At 44.8% G+C, this 17,368-nt stretch overlaps 1 protein-coding gene across 4 annotated transcripts in view; it reads right to left on the bottom strand.

Annotated features, from left to right (window-relative positions):
* Positions 1 to 17,368, bottom strand: part of ST14 (ST14 transmembrane serine protease matriptase) — an 88,166-nt gene that overhangs the window by 51,113 nt on the left and 19,685 nt on the right. The window contains exon 1 of one of the 4 annotated variants that reach the window (XR_013634899.1): positions 1,600 to 2,167. The exons of 1 other annotated variant lie outside the window; for it this stretch is intronic. Coding sequence is in view for 1 of the 3 variants with exons in the window: in XM_073321179.2 (XP_073177280.1) it covers positions 1,600 to 1,707 (108 nt within the window). In the remaining 2 variants the exon portion in view is untranslated. Of the gene's footprint in view, positions 1 to 1,599; positions 2,516 to 14,614; positions 14,764 to 17,368 lie in introns of those variants that run through there. 2 more of the 4 variants (XM_073321182.2, XM_073321179.2) reach the window with 2 other exon arrangements.

Below are 17,368 nucleotides of genomic sequence, written 5' to 3'. Positions count from 1 at the left end.
AGAGGAGTAACTTGAGTGTAGATTGATGCAGAGTTAACTCTACATCAAAGACATTCTCACAGCCTGAGACCAGATGGGGCCATTTGCCTTGAATAACTAAATTCTTCATTCAGGGCAAGAAGAAAGTGACTCAGCAATTCTTCACCATTGCCCGCTAACAATCACTCTAGGAGGAACCCACAGATCAAAGATCAACAACTAAGAGACTAAGGTGCCACAAGTCCTCCTTTTCTTTTTGCGAATACAGACTAACACGGCTGTTACTCTGAAACTAAGAGACTAGAAACAATCTGGGAAGTCACTTACACTTTGTTTTAATATAAAAATACAATTTTCTAAACGCCAGGTTTTAAAATAAGCAGAAACTGTAAGAGGTGCACATGCTTCTGGGTGAGCACCAGTGGCCCAAATCCACTCTCAGAAAATATCCTCTCTGACATGACCTTACCCTTCAAGTGATAAGGCCTCACCAGAACTGTTCAACACCTTAGCAGGAAATTCCAAACCAAGGCCTTGGAGTTAAGATACAAGGCCAGGTTAGCCTGGCCCTCTCACAAGCCAAGAGCAATAATCCACACAACCAATAAGCAACAAAACAGGCCCCTTAATTGAGGTAAGGCCTGGGCTGCACAAGTAACTTGCTCTAGATCACATACAGGGGGGATTTTGAACTATTTGAGTTAGATCCAGTGCAAAACAGTGTGGACTCTTAACACACTTAAATTGCATTTATAGCTATTGAAAATATCTGTACTCGTTTTAACCTAAAACGATATAAGCCTGGTTCAAACTTGAGTTAAGAGTACTGAAATTATGTTTTGCACCTGTTTAACTAAATTGGTTTTTAGAGTAATGGATTTTAAGGTGAGAATGAACTATTATTAGGTCATCTAGTCTGACCTGTATAACATAAACCACAGCATTTCACCCAATTACCCCTGTATTGAACTCAATTACTTGCATTCAAACTGATTCAAAGCTGGCACAGTACAGTTTGTAACACAGCCACAGCCTGCATTAAGCTAAAAATCAAAACAACCTGAGGTTTAAGTCTATGTAAGATGGTCCATACAAGGCTGTCCGCTGGTTTAACCAAAGCGGATTCAAAACAGGTTCCAGTTTGCATGAAAGAGTCTGAACAAGAGCATTCCTGTAAGTCACCTCCAGCTAAGGTGAAGTGGGACGAAAGGCCTATCCAACAGTTCTGTTGCTGTGAAAACTAACAGACAGCATTTCTCCTATGAAAAGCCCTGCAAGGACTCATCAGACCAGCCCAAACCCTGTAATCGAAGACACCCTGAGCTAAAGCAGCAACCAGTTCCAGCCTCCCTCCCCACTACGTGTGATTTGCTGTGCAAGAGCTGCTGCTTATCCATCCCACAAGCCAGGAAAGCAGAACGCTCCCGGTCACTCCACAAGCCTTCGAGCCAGCACTAGGGAATACTTGGAACTCGTTTTTATTTTAGAAAACACCCTAAAATCTGCATCTTGCAAGCAAGCGCCCTTAGAACTGGCCTTCCCCTCCCTGAAGAAAGCCACCTCACTCCTCAAACAGGAGAGGGAAAGGGTTAGAAAACAGCCCCCTCAAATGCAGCTCACCTCTTTTCTATTGTTGTACTTCAGCCCTGAATCCGAGGTTTTCAGTTTTCTTCCTGGGGAAAGCTGATAATCATTCATTTTTCTTTCTTCCGAAGGCCAATAGTTCATGTTTTCCTTCCCCCCTCCTTTTTTGGAGGTTTGGGAGAACGGGGATGTGGAGTTTGCACCCCAAACAATTCAACGTTTTCAGTCCCAGCGCACAGAGTAGTTGGTCCTGCTGCGGTGTGCAAAGTCCTTCCTGGTGGCTGAGTAGCTCAAAAACCTGAGTCCATGGCTGATCAGTTTCAGCTGAAACTCAGAGACCGGGTGAAGCCAGCTGTGGGAACTGCAAGGTCTCGGAGTACAGTACTTCCTTGCTCCCTAGGTTACCCTCCCACTTGGGTCCCGCACTTTGGTCCCCTTCCCTTGCCCTTTTCTCCTCCCTGTGTTGTTTATCTGGAGTTTTCCTCCCCTTCTCCTGGAGCTCAGGTAGTTTCAAGGTGTGGCTGTTTCTCTCTGTGTGTGTGATCACACGAGATTACCTCGCCTGAGCCCCTCCTCTCTCTCTCTTTCTTCTGGCAGGTGAAAGATCCTGCCCCTGCAAAAGGCTCATTCAGCAGCTCTATTCACTTGCAAAAAAAAAAACAACCCTGGTGGTTCCAGTCCTCTGTCCCTGTGAGGCACCCAGATACAGGGGTGCCCACACACACTGGTGAGGAGCGAGCATTTCATATATTTTAACAATTAGAAAAACTCTGGGCGACCCAAAAATTAATTAGATTTACAGTAACACGAGGAGCCCCCCCCCCCATAGAAATAAACATGTATACATAAAGGAACCAGCCAGCTGGTAAATCAAAGCAGCAGAAAAGCCCCCTTTATTCCCACTAGAATAACCTTCCCCAAAACCTTATCAAATTTTGGGGATACCCCCAGGCACTGGGCATGTGGGGTGACACCCCCAGGCACTAGCTGGGAGTGGATATTTGGGGGGGATACGCAGCAATTAGAAAAGGAGGACTTGTGGTACCTTAGAGACTAACAAATTTATTTGAGCATAAGCTTTCCTGAGCTACAGCAGATTCCTCTCAATTGAGCCCCCCCTCACCACACACACACACACTCTCTCTCTCTCCCATACTGAAGCCAAACGGTAAGAATGGAGCCCTACTTCTCAGGGGAGAGGTTGTGCTGGGGAAATGCACTAATTTCATGCAGGCACAGAGCAATCAAACCTTTCTGAATAGGCTGCTAAGGTGAAATTGACAATGTGAGCCACTAGAATAGAGCTGGGAAGCAACAGGGAGTGAACAAAGGACTTCCCAGCGGGGAGTCTATGCCAGCAAACACCAGGTCCCATCTTCTCACTGCTTTGAGTAGGGTTGCAGATTGCACCAAAGATTCTAATGCCTGGGTGTCCCTATGTGTTTGGTCACCATGGTTTGGTCCACACACCATTTTTGTACCAGCATAACTATTTGTTGTTGGGAGTGACTTTTTTTTACCAGACTAGTTATCCTGGTACACCCCCTAGCGTGGCCAGTTATACTGATATAAAGGAGTCTTAGACCAGTATAGCCTAGTCCCCTTCGTGTATGTGAATACCTATGCCAGCATAAATCAGCTTTATACTGATATAACTGCATCCACAACAGGGAGGTTGTACCATTCTAGTAATACCCGACTAGTTAAAGCAGCACCACTTTTGTGGGCAGCTAAGCTCTGATGAATCAAGGGAAGGCATTTACTTGGTAACAGTTTCAGGATGCAGACAAATGCCTACAGCATGGCATGTGGTGCCCATACCATCAGATGTTAAGGTTAACAACAGATGTGGCTGCAGTGGGACTGACCGGGTCTATCGCTAGACCGTGAGATGAAGCCACAACAAAACCTCAGATCCAAACTTTGGGGAAACTGATCTGGAGGCAGATTTGAAAATTGTGGGTGGGGCCTATTTATATTGAAACTCCATCCACCCACATTCTCCTCCTCGGCTATTTCTTTAGGGACGAGGTGTGTGGCCAAATAGGGGCCAAATCCCTGGACTCCCTAATTTTTAATCTTCCAGGCTCAGGGGTGGATTAAGAATAAATGAAACATGGATTCACCTCAACTTTTCAGCTTCTGCCCAGCTCCTCTCCCCCAACTCTTTGATCTTCCTCTCCTGCCATTCACAGGGTCTCTTCCAACCCAGCTCTTTCCTCCTTAGGCCATGTCTACTCTCCAAAAGCTTTTGTCAGCATACTTGTGCTGGTCAAAGATGAGAGGAGGTCCGCTCTGTGATCGATATATAACTGTGCTGGCAGAAGCCACTAGTGCAGATGAAGTTATTCGGACAAAACTGTAACGTTGACAGGTACAGATTGTTTTGCTCAGGGAGGCTGGAATAAGTGATGCTACTGGGAAAAGCACAGTTTTGTCGGTATAAGCTGCACCCATTCTGCTGATGTTTGCTGGCCTGGTATACGGGTATAGCTACACCAGCAAAACAGTCTGACCTCGTCTCAATTCCATTTTCCAGACTTGGGTATGATCCACATGAATTTCTAATACGCTTGCCACACCCCTTATAGCCTGGCCCTGTGTTCCTCACTGCTGACCTGGGTCCCTTTCACACCAGTTGGTCTCTCCCCCAAGGATCCAGCCTTAATCCATCCTTACAGGGTGGGGTGGATGTAGCTGGGAAAGTGGGATCTGCCATGCACTGTCCTTTTATATTCCTAAAAACTCTGCCAGTGCACAGCAGAAGCTGCCATTGTGTTCTCACACTTGTGGCTGGGACAGCCTGTGACAGAGGAGACACACTCATATCCTGTGAAAAGAAAAGGAGTACCTTAGAGACTAACCAATTTATTTGAGCATAAGCTTTCTTGAGCTACAGCATCCGATGAATTGAGCTGTAGCTCACGAAAGCTTATGCTCAAATAAATTGGTTAGTCTCTAAGGTGCCACAAGTCCTCCTTTTCTTTTTGCGAATACCGACTAACACGGCTGCTACTCTGAAACCTGTCATATCCTGTGCTCGCTCTCTCTGTTGTTTTCCTTAGTCTAAACTATATCATTCTGATTGCAAATCTGCCGTAGGCCATTCCTGCAGCCCATGTGTGGAAGATCTGCTCCTACGATTTGCTCTTTGTGTACATATAAACCACAATGTACACTGACAGCTCCTTCTCCTGCATGTAGAAACCTTAACTCCCTCCCCACCCCCCCTTCTCCTGCTCTCTCACAAGCTCCTACCATCCCAATCACTTAACCAGGAAGTATCCTTAGATAAAGACTAACCTTCGAAACCTGAAACCGATAGGTGGCTGGTCTCAGGAGCAGGTGGGGGGCCTACAGGTGGCCTATGCGGTATCATAGAAGACTGACTGGACGAGAACCAGCTGTGTTGTGCAATAGCTGGCTGTGTTTCTACCAGCCTCCCTGCCTTAGGAGCCTCGGGGGCTGCCGGCCAGAGAGCAGTTTCTGTGTTACACTGGTAGGCAGGCGGAAGGGCATTTCTGAGCCATGCAGCACCCTCCCTGAACTGATCCACTGCTCTCTCTTCCCTCTCCAGTCCCTCCTCAGCACCCATTGTGTTATCAAGCTAAGTGCTTTTGCTGGGAGCGGAAGGAGCTCCGCGCTGGGGCTGAAGACAGGATTTGTACGCTGCCATCCTGATTCACTGTTTCCGAACACCCGCAGCTGCTGCTGACGTCACCTGGAGTTGGGAGTGTTCAGCACTTTGGTGAATCAGGTTCCTACTGCTTACAGGCTAATGCTTTCACCTGCTGTGCTGAGCAGCTTTTTGCATACGAGGCAGCAATCTGAAGTGTCTGGGGGGGAAAAGTGTGACGATGCAAAGGAACTAAAGAGACAGAGAAGTCAGGGGCCCCAAGCTAATTACGGCCTTTCAGTTCTACAGTTTGGGGGCAGAGAGCTGGCCTTAGGTCTGTTTCACTGCAATAATGGTATTATTGATTTATTCTTCATGGTGCAGCAGCACTCAGGAACCCGAGGCATGGCCCACGAGGCCCTGGTGCTAGGCACAGTACGAACACAGAACAAAAAGATGGTCTCTGCCCCACTGAGCTGACAATCTGCTTGGCATGTTTTCAATGGTATGCAGTTATATACAGGATGGATATATTTTCCCAAAGCTTTCTTTTTTCACAGAGGTTATATTTTTATTGGGTTTTGATACATCATGAACATAAGTCACTTAAACACTGTTAGATAAAGATCAGGGGAGAGAGAACAAAATAAATGATCGTGTGAAGGGGTCAGAAAGGGATACCCCTGTTCTCCCCCCCCCCAATGATTTTGTATGACTCCTTCCTTTGAACCATCAGGGATGGCTATGGCTGGAGATGGGAAACTGGAGCGGGAGAGCCAGTGTTCGGAGGTGGCAAAGAACATTCTCTCTCGCAGATGCTTGGTTGGCTGGTTCCTACTCACAAGCTCAGGATCTAACTCATCTCCCTATGTAAGGGCAGAAGGGTAGGGACTTTGGGTTTTTCATTGTTTTTCCACCTTCCGCTGCAGCACATGGGTGTGGGTCACTTACCAGAATCATCTGGGTACAGCTCACTTAAATCAATTGCTTGCCAGGGCCTTGGGCACCAGTGCACCTCAGTCCCTTCTCTTCTCTGCCTGTGGCACAGAACTCTCTCAGTGCCTGAGGCCTGTAATATTTGCTCACAGTTCGGTTGTTAGGTTTACTGTGCGGCTCTTGGCCTGTGATACACGGAAGTCAGACTTCTGACCTTAAACTCCATGACTCTAATAAATGTAGTAATAACTCTTTGGGGGAAAGGGACCGAGAAGTACCAAGATCTCAAAGCACTAATCCAAGTTGTAATCAATTAAATCTTCTAGCCCCCTGTGAGAAAAGGAAGTATAATGAGCCCCATTTTAACGGATGCAGAAATTGGAGCAGAGAGATGAGTAACTCAGGAGTTTGACTCATAGCTCTTGCTGCTTAACTACTCAGACACATTTCAGAGTAGCAGCCATGTTAGTCTGTATTTGCAAAAAAGAGGAGTACGAATGGCACCTTAGAGACTAACCAATTTATTTGAGCATAAGCTTTCGAGAGCTACAGCTCACTTCATCGGATGCATTCAACGGAAAATACAGTGAGGAGATTTATATACACACAGAACATGAAAAAAATGGGTGTGTACGATGATACCCGTTTTTTCATGTTCGGTGTGTGTATAAATCTCCTCACTGTATTTTCCACTGAATGCATCCGATGAAGCGAGCTGTAGCTCACGAAAGCTTATGCTCAAATAAATTTGTTAGTCTCTAAGGTGCCACAAGTACTCCTGTTCTTTTTACTCAGACACAATCACTCCTTTAGGAAGAGTGTGACTGTGTTCTTCATACGCCATTTAAACATTACAGGCCAAATTCATCCTGGGTGGAACTCAGCCATTAGATTTACAGGGTTGAAACTGATCTCAGGGAGGGTCCTTATCTTTAACAGTGAATGTATTTTGGTATGAAACAGCAATCATGCCGTAACTGTTCCAGGAGTTATCCATTACAGGTTAAAGAAGCCAGTAGAGGTGAGGCTTGATACACTATCTGCCCTGTACAACATTTAGCAGATAGGAAGGATATCCCTTCATGATGAGCTAAAGCACTAAGACGGTACACCCATGTGCTGTGTTCAGGGGGGCTAGCCATTCCATTGCTGTTGGACTAGGAGTGTGCTTACACAGTGACTTCTAGATGCCGGCTAACTGCCAAGTTCCTGGTACTTCTCACGCCATAGCATACTATAACAGCAATAATTTCAATTCTCTGCATTTGAAGTCTTTAAATCGTGATTGGAGGACTTCAGTGACTCAGGCAGAGGTTAGGGGTCTAGTACAGGAGTGGGTGGGGTGAGCTTCTGTGGCCTGCACGGTGCAGAAGGTCAGACTAGATAATCACAATAGTCCACGCTGAACTAAATCCATGAGCATTCACGCTCCCTGGCTCGGGAAGGGCTGAGTTCAAACTGTTTCAAAACTAAAGGTGCTTCCTTTACTGGAAGTCAATAAACTCTAAGTGCTCTGCTCTCAGGGACAGGTCCTAAATCCAACCTCCAGCAGCAATCGCTAACACCCATTCCTCCCACACACACTTCTGCGAGGCAGTCATATAGAAACCAATCCAGCTATGTCCACATTCACTTCCAAGAAGAGACCTAAATCTCATCCAGCTACTCGCATGGTGATAAAAGTGGGATCAGAAGAGAAATGAAATGTACGTGGTGTCCGGTTACCTCATGTTCCAAAGAGTAAATAAAAAAGGTGATTCACTAGGAGGAGACACAGCAAAAGCCAATGAGCAGAAAATGTCATTCAGAACCACTCCAGTCTCTCAGCTAAATATGCAATGCCCAGGAGAGTGTGAAGCATAGAAGAAGCATGGTCTAGTGGGGTAAGAGCAGGGAACAGGTAATCCAGGGATCTATGGTTGAGTAGCTCAGGACTAAAGCAGTCATAACACAAGTACCCTTGCACTGCCTGGGGGGCATGAGCTGACATGTGTTAATACTCTTAGAAAGCTGTTCAATAATTGCGGTGTACCAAATTGTTCATTAATCTCTGAGGACAGGACAAGAAGCAATGGGCTTGCATTTAGGTTGGACATTAGGAAAAACTTCCTGTGAGGGTAGTTAAGCACTGGAATAAACTGCCTAGGGAGGCTGTAGAATCTGCAACATTAGAGGTTTTTAAGAGCAGGTTCGACAAACACTTGTCAGGGATGGTCTAGATAATACTTAGTCTTGCCTTGAGTGCAGGGGGCGGGACTAGATGACCGCTCGCGGTTCCCTGAATGGCAGCTCACCTCCTGATACCAGCTACAACCCCTGTAAGAACCTTGAAATTGGATTCCTTCTTTCAGAAAGACCTGTTGGGATACCATTAAAAACAACTAAATATCAAGGTCCTAAAACTGAGCCACTCCCTCAAAATACATTCACAGGAAAATTTCTAATGAAGTGCGGGGGGGAGGGGGGAGGAATTATGGTAATTCACAAACAAAACTGGACTTCGAATGAAAAACCCATGTTTAAAGAAGATCTGGAATGCTGACAGTAAAGCACCATGTTTTCCATAATCCCCCCCACTTCTAACAGACTAAAGGGTAGTAGGTGGTGACATATACTGATTCACAAGAGCGAAAGATACAATGAAGAATTGTTAAAGGTACATTAAGAACTTTGATAGTTATTTTTTAATAAGTTGTTATTATGGATAATGAGTAAGAATAGACAAGGTAACACTTAGACCATGATCTTGCTGGCATAAGTATGGTTTTGCCAATTTTTCTTTTACATAGAATTGCTGATTGTTTTGCTTTCAGACTGGAAGGACATATCGAGTGGAGTCCTGCAGGCATCTGTTCTGGGTCTGGTACTATTCAATAATTTCTTTAACTTAGATGAAGAAGTAAAAGATACGTGTGCAAAATTTGCGGCTAACACCAAGCTGGGAGAGGGATTGCAAGCACTTTGCACAACTGGATTAGAATTCAAAAAGTGATCTCGATAAACTGAAAAATTGGTCTGAAATCAATAAAATGAAAGTTAATAAAGACAAGAGCTAAGTACTACATTCAGGAAGGGAAAATCAGATGCACAACTACAAAAAGGGGGAAAAACTGGTTAGGCAGCTGTGCTGCCGGCAAGGATCTGGAGATCATAGTAGACTGCACATTGACTATGAGTCAATAGTGAGACGCTGCGGCAAAAGTCTAGGGCGTATTTACAGGAGTGCCATATGTATGACATGGGACATAATTGTTCTGCCCTTTCAGCACTGGTGAGGCCTCAGCTGGAGTACTGTTTCCCATTTCGGGCACTGCACATGGACAAATTGGAGAGAGTCCATAGGAGAGCAATAAAAATAAAACATTTAGAACACGTGGCCTGTGAAGAAAGATTGACAGAATTGGGCACGTTTAGTCTTCAGAAGAGAAGGCTGAGGGGGCACACGAGAACAGTCTTCAGAAAAGGTGTGTTAAAGAGGATGCTGATTGATTGTTTTCCATGTCCACCAAGGGTAGCACAAGAAGTAATGGGCTTAGTTCACAGCAGGAGAGATTTAAATTAGATATTAGGAAAACTTTCTAATTATACGATTTGTTAAGCCCTGAAACAGGCTATCTAGGGAGGCTGTGGAATCTGCATCACCGGAGGTTTTTAAGAACAGGTTAGACAAACACCTGTCAGGGATGGGCTAGGTTTACCTGCTGAATCCTGCTTCAGCATGGTTGGCTGGACTAGAGGACCTCTTGAGGTCCCTTCCAGCCCTGCATTTCTATGATCATGGCTTTAAAGGCAAAACCTCTGCAGTAGGCTGTGAATTAGAAAAGGCAGCACTTGCCAACTGCCTTTTAACTGCAAACGAGTCAAATGACTTGGTGCCATGGTTCCCAATGTGTTGTGTGTTCTGAAACCAGGCTAAAGAGTCAGGCATGCCCAACCGTGACAGACACAGTTAAGGTCCTGTCTTTACGATAAACTAGAACCAGGTATCTAGATGCCTTGACTTGATTGCAAGTGAAGTGCACACATTGGCATTGCTCGCTTTTTGCTGGTTTGTTGCAAGCCAATGGCCTTAACTGACTTTCAGTTGCCTTGCAATTGTCTGCAACAAAATCTCACTCACACAGAAGAGCTCTGGGGTGGATTGTTTAAAGGCAAAAAGAAAAGGAGTACTTGTGGCACCTTAGAGACTAACCAATTTATTTGAGCATAAGCTTTTGTGAGCTCCAGCTCACTTCATCGGATGCATACTGTGGAAAATACAGAAGATGTTTTTATACATACAAACCACGAAAACATGGGTATTTACAACTACAAAAGGTTTTCTCTCCCCCCACCCCACTCTCCTGCTGGTAATAGCTTATCTAAAGTGATCACTCTCCTTACAATGTGTATGATGATCAAGGTGGGCCATTTCCAGCACAAATCCAGGGTTTAACAAGAACATCTGAGGAACGGCGGGGGGGGGGGGGGTGTCAGAAAAAACAAGGGGAAATAGGCTTGACTTGAGACTGGGAGTGGCTAAGTCATTATGCAAGGTAACCTAAGTTAATTGTATCCAATTTGCAAATGCATTCCATTTCAACAGTCTCTCGCTGGAGTCTGGTTTTGAAGTTTTACTGTTGTAATATCGCAACTTTCATGTCTGTAATCGTGTGACCAGAGAGATTGAAGTGTTCTCCGACTGGTTTATGAATGTTATAATTCTTGACATCTGATTTGTGTGCATTTATTCTTTTACGTAAAGACTGTCCAGTTTGACCAATGTACATGGCAGAGGGGCATTGCTGGCACATGATGGCATATATCACATTGGTAGATGTGCAGGTGAACAAGCCTCTGATAGTGTGGCTGATGTTATTAGGCCCGGTGATGGTGTCCCCTGAATAGATATGTGGGCACAGTTGGCAACGGGCTTTGTTGCAAGGATAGGTTCCTGGGTTAGTGGTTCTGTTGTATGGTATTTGGTTGCTGGTGAGTATTTGCTTCAGGTTGGGGGGCTGTCTGTAGACAAGGACTGGCCTGTCAGCCATAAACATGTTGGCATACTGTGGGGCCATGCGACTTTGTCCTTACCCATAACTATTTTACATTTGTGGACAATGTATACCTTCAAATCAGCAGCACTGCTATGGGTACCCGCATGGCCCCACAGTATGCCAACATGTTTATGGCTGACTTAGAACAACACTTGCTCAGCTCTCGTCCCCTAACGCCCCTACTCTACTTGCGCTATATTGATGACATCTTCATCATCTGGACCCATGGAAAAGAAGCCCTTGAGGAATTCCACCACGATTTCAACAATTTCCATCCCACCATCAACCTCAGCCTGGTCCAGTCCACACAAGAGATCCACTTCCTGGACACTACAGTGCTAATAAACGATGGTCACATAAACACCGCCCTATACCGGAAACCTACTGACCGCTATTCCTATCTACATGCCTCCAGCTTTCACCCTGACCACACCACACGATCCATTGTCTACAGCCACGCTCTGCGATACAACCGCATTTGCTCCAACCCCTCAGACAGAGGCAAACACCTACAAGATCTCTATCAAGCATTCTTACAACTACAATACCCACCTGCTAAAGTGAAGAAACAGATTGATAGAGCCAAAAGAGTTCCCAGAAGTCACCTACTACAGGACAGGCCTAACAAAGAAAATAACAGAACGCCACTAGCCGTCACCTTCAGCCCCCAACTAAAACCCCTCCAATGCATCATCAAGGATCTATATCCTATCCTGAAGGATGACCCAACACTCTCACAAATCTTGGGAGACAGGCCAGTCCTTGCCTATAGACAGCCCCCCAACCTGAAGCAAATACTCACCAGCAACCACATACCACACAACAGAACCGCTAACCCAGGAACCTATCCTTGCAACAAAGCCCGTTGCCAACTGTGCCCACATATCTATTCAGGGGACACCATCACAGGGCCTAATAACATCAGCCACACAATCAGAGGCTCGTTCACCTGCACATCTACCAATGTGATACATGCCATCATGTGTCAGGAATGCCCCTCTGCCATGTACATTGGTCAAACTGGACAGTCTCTACGTAAAAGAATAAATGGACACAAATCAGATGTCAAGAATTATAACATTCATAAACCAGTCGGAGAACACTTCAATCTCTCTGGTCACGCGATTACAGACATGAAAGTTGTGATATTACAACAGAAAAACTTCAAAACCAGACTCCAGCGAGAGACTGTTGAATTGGAATTCATTTGCAAATTGGATACAATTAACTTAGGCTTGACTAGAGACTGGGAGTGGCTAAGTCATTATACAAGGTAACCTATTTCCCCTTGTTTTTTCCTACCCCCCTCCTCAGACGTTCTTGTTAAACCCTGGATTTGTGCTGGAAATGGCCCACCTTGATCATCATACACATTGTAAGGAGAGTGATCACTTTAGATAAGCTATTACCAGCAGGAGAGTGGGGGGTTGGGGGAGAGAAAACCTTTTGTAGTTGTAAACACCCATGTTTTCATGGTTTGTATGTATAAAAACATCTTCTCTTTTTTCCACAGTATGCATCCGATGAAGCGAGCTGGAGCTCACGAAGGCTTATGCTCAAATAAATTGGTTAGTCTCTAAGGTGCCACAAGTACTCCTTTTCTTTTTGCGAATACAGACTAACACGGCTGTTACTCTGAAACCTGTTTAAGGGCAGGATCTCAGGCTTTTGCAAGTGTCATAAATCAGTTCACTTTGCTGGTCCACGACAGACAATTTGCGTTGGAAGTATTTTGATGGGAGGAGTTAAATTGGGATGCAAAATACAAGCAGTACAAGTCCGAGCATGAATACGGGTACAGTGGTCCATTTCTCAAGCCTGTTGAGATATCTCTGAGGCAATCATCCATCTAGTGGATCGATGTGGTACTGCAGCAGGCAAATCTCCTCTGCATAAAGTTGAAATCAGTTGGAATTTTTTTCTTTGAGACAAAGTGACAGTCACTGTATTCCTGAGGGACATTTGATACAAAAAAAGTGTGTGGGCACTCTGGGAAAAGTATCTGGTTAGACCAGTTGTGTCAGAGGAACGGGGTTTGATCTGGAAAAACCTCTGTGTGTAGTACAAGAAAAGGAAATTTCTTTACACTACTGTTTCAATGGTAGTGCACACCAGTCAGGTTAAGAAGTAATACACATAGATTGGATGTATAAATAAAAGATTGAATAACTGTGGTGAAAGAAGAGATTTTACACATTGATGCTGGACATGTCTAGTCAGCAGAGAGTACCGGGATGCAGTTCTTAACCAAATATCACAAACGGTTGGATATTTGTTACCAAAGGATCCTTGGGTAATCATCTGGGAGCTTTCGGGCAGAAATGGTCACACTAAGAGGAAATGAAGAATAAATATCTTGCCTGCTAGTAGGTGAAAGGATACTGATGGCTTCTCATTGGAATAAGAAAAATAGTCCAACTTTACAGGAATGGTACAAAAAATACGAGAGGTGGTTGTTATGGAAAAATTAATGAACCAATTATAAATAAGGGACAGGTAGATATTTACATATCTGGTTACCATTTATTCAATATTCAATGTATATTTGCCTGCAAATAAACCAGCACACCTGTCCAAATTTTTCAACAACATTTAATAGAAATGCCTATTTTGTTAAATACATGGAATCAAGGATTTCACTCAATTTAATAAAATCACTAGCAACAGCATGTCCTGGATACTGTCAAGATGGTAACTCTGTGATATGGTAACACCCAGTTCAATAGAGAGATGTGATAGCCCTATTACTGTATAATATTTCTCTAAACAAAAGCTCACTGTGGTAACGATTATTGGTTTGCCTCTATTTACAGAGCAAGGATTTGTAAACCTCTTACAACTTCCTAAGTAACTAAAGAGTTTAAAAAAAAAAAGTGTGGAGAGGAACATGCCACACATGGTGTTAATGGAGGAGCAGACTCTAAAGTCCAGCAGTGGGTGGGGAGCTGGGTTGATGGGTTTCCATAACATTTAAAGAAAATCCAAAGCTGAGTGAAAAGAGTGGGTTAAGATGGTCACGATTCACAGCAGCAGACCAGACAGCTTACTCAGGTCAGGGAGGGTATGGCACCTTTAGATTTTCTTTTCATCGTTCTCCCAGTCCTGCAAAGCCTGGCTGCAAATGATATTTTGGAAAGCAAGACCTTGGCGAGAGCTGACAAAATGCAGTGAGTGGAATGGCCCTGTCTGAGCAGCGCCAGTCAGAGAGCTGGCTGGATTGCAGTGGGTGACCGCGTTTATGAATTTCTAGTTCACCACGGTGGTCCCATTTTTGCTAACCCATGTCCAGGTTTAAATGGTCAACCCAGGAGCCAGTAACTTTGAGAAACTGCAAACCAGGATCTAATGACTTCGGCCTTGTCTAGCTTAGGGAGAAAAATGGTATTTTGTTAATAAAAAAACACCACCTCACGCTGGCTATTATACTTTAATCAAGTGTGGTTTAAAACATGTTAGCACCTACCTCTGACAGTTTTTAACACCTTTAAGATGTGTTCACTGGGGGTGGTCAAGCAGTGGCTCCTCCAATTGTTTTCATGGTAGCAGGGTGTCCAGGTGAGTTTACATATCACTTGTGTAAAACAGAATTAATCATCCCCACATGGTTTCTCCCTGGGCAGAGTGAGAGAGAAAGAAGGGATCACTGGGGGAAGATGCAAATGCACTTCAGGCAGGGGCTCAGATTTAATAATTGTATTAAGATGATGTTGAAGTAAAAAGAAAACGGTACAGAGTTTAAGCGTAGAAGTTTCTGGTTATCAGGGAATAAGGTACAGATTATCAAGGGCTGTGAAATTCGGTTTAGGAACAGGTGGCGTAAGGAATACATAATCTGCAATCTCCCTGATTGGGGGTAAAAGTTTAACGGGTCAAAGTACAGACACTGAGATATGGGGTTATGTTGTTCATATAATGGCTATGTTCAGGTGTGGAGTATAATGTGTGGATACGCTGATGAGGATGGATTTACCCTCATTTGATGGGATTTAATGTTCAGTGAGTTTGTACTACATTGATGAGGGCTGTAAGAACCGGACTAGAACAGAACTACCCTTGCAGCAGCTCCCAGAAGTACACCACCTCAGGGAGGCCCAATGGTCCAGGGATTGCACACAGCAGTGGCATCTGCTACCCCTTTCCACAGGTTGCATTGCATCCCCCGCCCCCTCACACTCTCTCTCTTTATTGGAACTTCCATATATGCTTCCTACAAGCATTGCTAATGCCAGAGTCCCCTCCTGTGCCCGCTCCCTCACTGTGAGCTCATCCCAGAGCTAGGCACAGCCGGGCCCTCCAAGAAGCAGCAATCAGAGTAAAGTAGATCAAACAACAGAGCTAGCGCACACATTGCTGGGAAAGCTGGGTGCCCAGAAGCGGATTTCCAGACTAGATAGGCTAGTGCCTGAACCTCCCTCCCAGAAATGAAGCACATGGGAGAAGGATCTGGCAATCCAATTTAGTGCTGAGCAACAGGAAGTGCTCCGGGCAATGATATCCATAAGTGCTACCTATAGTTACATCTACTGTAATAGTCTGCATCACACCAGGGAAGTGATCCAGGATCTGGGCAGACAACTGTAAGGCTCCTGCAGCTCTTCTACGGACAGGGTCCTTCCCACCCATGCTTCTCTATAAACATCCTGAGGGCTGTTGCTGAAGCTGTTGGGGATGCTAGTGACTAGGGCCCAGATTCTCAAAGGCACCTTCCTCCCACTGATTTCAAATGGAAATCAGGTGCCTAAATACTTTTGAGGATCTGGGCATAGGACTCCTTTCCATTCCCAGCTCTGTTATGGACCTGCTGGGTGACTTTGGGTAAGTCAACTTGTCTTTCTGTGCCTGTTTCCCATTTGTCATGACACAATGCCGAGAGCTCTCAGGTTGTCCATTTTGCGGGGAGCTGTACCAACACACTAAAAAAGAAGTCCCTGTGCTAAAGCATTTACAGTGTATGTTAATGATAAAAAGCAACAGGTGGATGAAACAAAAACATGCAGCTATAAAGTTCTTGAGAGCTCTCAGTGAAAGCCATCTAGAAGAGCTAAGTACAATTAAAGTGAAAGCTGCTTCTGAATTGGTGTTTGGAACTTAATATCACCCTACAAAGGCATTTGATCTGGTGTTTGAGGCACAGAATGGGGAGTCAGGAGTTTTGGGGGGCCAGGAGGGGGTTTCTGGCTCAGCCACTGATTCTCCGTAGCTTTGGGTAAGTCATTTCACCTCTTTGAGCCACGGTCCCTCTCTGAGATCACATACTTCTCAGGAAGGAAACGAGGGTAAATTCAGTCACATTTGCAAAGGGTAAATATTGAAACAAATCCATGACTAGCTACAGCTTCATGATGACCACTCTCCTCTGTACAGATTCAAAACCTCTTGCTGACAGCCTCTTCCTGCTTTAAAAGCACACACCAATAGAGCTAATAATTGACAATTGCTGTTAGCAGTAGAGGAGGAAGGAGATGAAGCTGAACCCGTCTTATTCCACCTTCCAGAGAGCAATAATGAAACTCACATCATTCTGTGATTGGTGGCCCTCTGATGAAGAGGAAAGAGGATCTGCTTTCTCAGCCATGGAAATACCAGTGATTTGGGAAGAGAAATGGGACTTACTTGGGAGTTTTGCCTAACAACTAAGTGAAGACATTGGGGTTTGGCTCCAAATACAGATGTTCGGTAGAAGAGGAGCCAGCAGCAGCAGTCGGGAAGGAGAGTGCATTTCTCCAGGAAGACAGCAGTACAAAGTATGTGTCGATGGCAGCTCTAAAATGACACAGCAGAGGAGCTGGAACGAGACCTGCCAATGTGGAAGTGGGAGCTCTTTTTTGCTTCTTTATGAGATACAGCAAGGGCCTAACACGTGGCTGGGTTTTTCCTGCTGGTGCTTTTGCACTGGAAACTAGATCTCCTCTGTCCAATTTTCCTCGAAAGACTCCATGGATGACTGGAGAATGAAAAGGATTATGGCATTAAAAGTACTATGGGTGAAATCCTCACTCTATTGACTTAAGTGGAGGCCAGATTCACCTCATGCATTTAAATCTGAATGAGAAATATTTAGTCAGACACGGATTTTAACAATGTATTTAACTCAGACACTTGAGAAACACTTGGGAGAAAATATCGGTGTTAAAGAGTCAGACTCCCTTACCCTTTGGATTAAAGGACAAGAAACCTCACACTCCACGTTTCTGAGACCTCCAGTGGGGCTACCAGA

Source organism: Lepidochelys kempii, chromosome 22 (assembly GCF_965140285.1).
Source record: "Lepidochelys kempii isolate rLepKem1 chromosome 22, rLepKem1.hap1, whole genome shotgun sequence".
NCBI classification, from domain to species: Eukaryota; Metazoa; Chordata; order Testudines; family Cheloniidae; genus Lepidochelys; species Lepidochelys kempii.
Note: the sequence above shows the minus strand (reverse complement) of the source record. Positions and strands in the feature narration are given on the sequence as shown.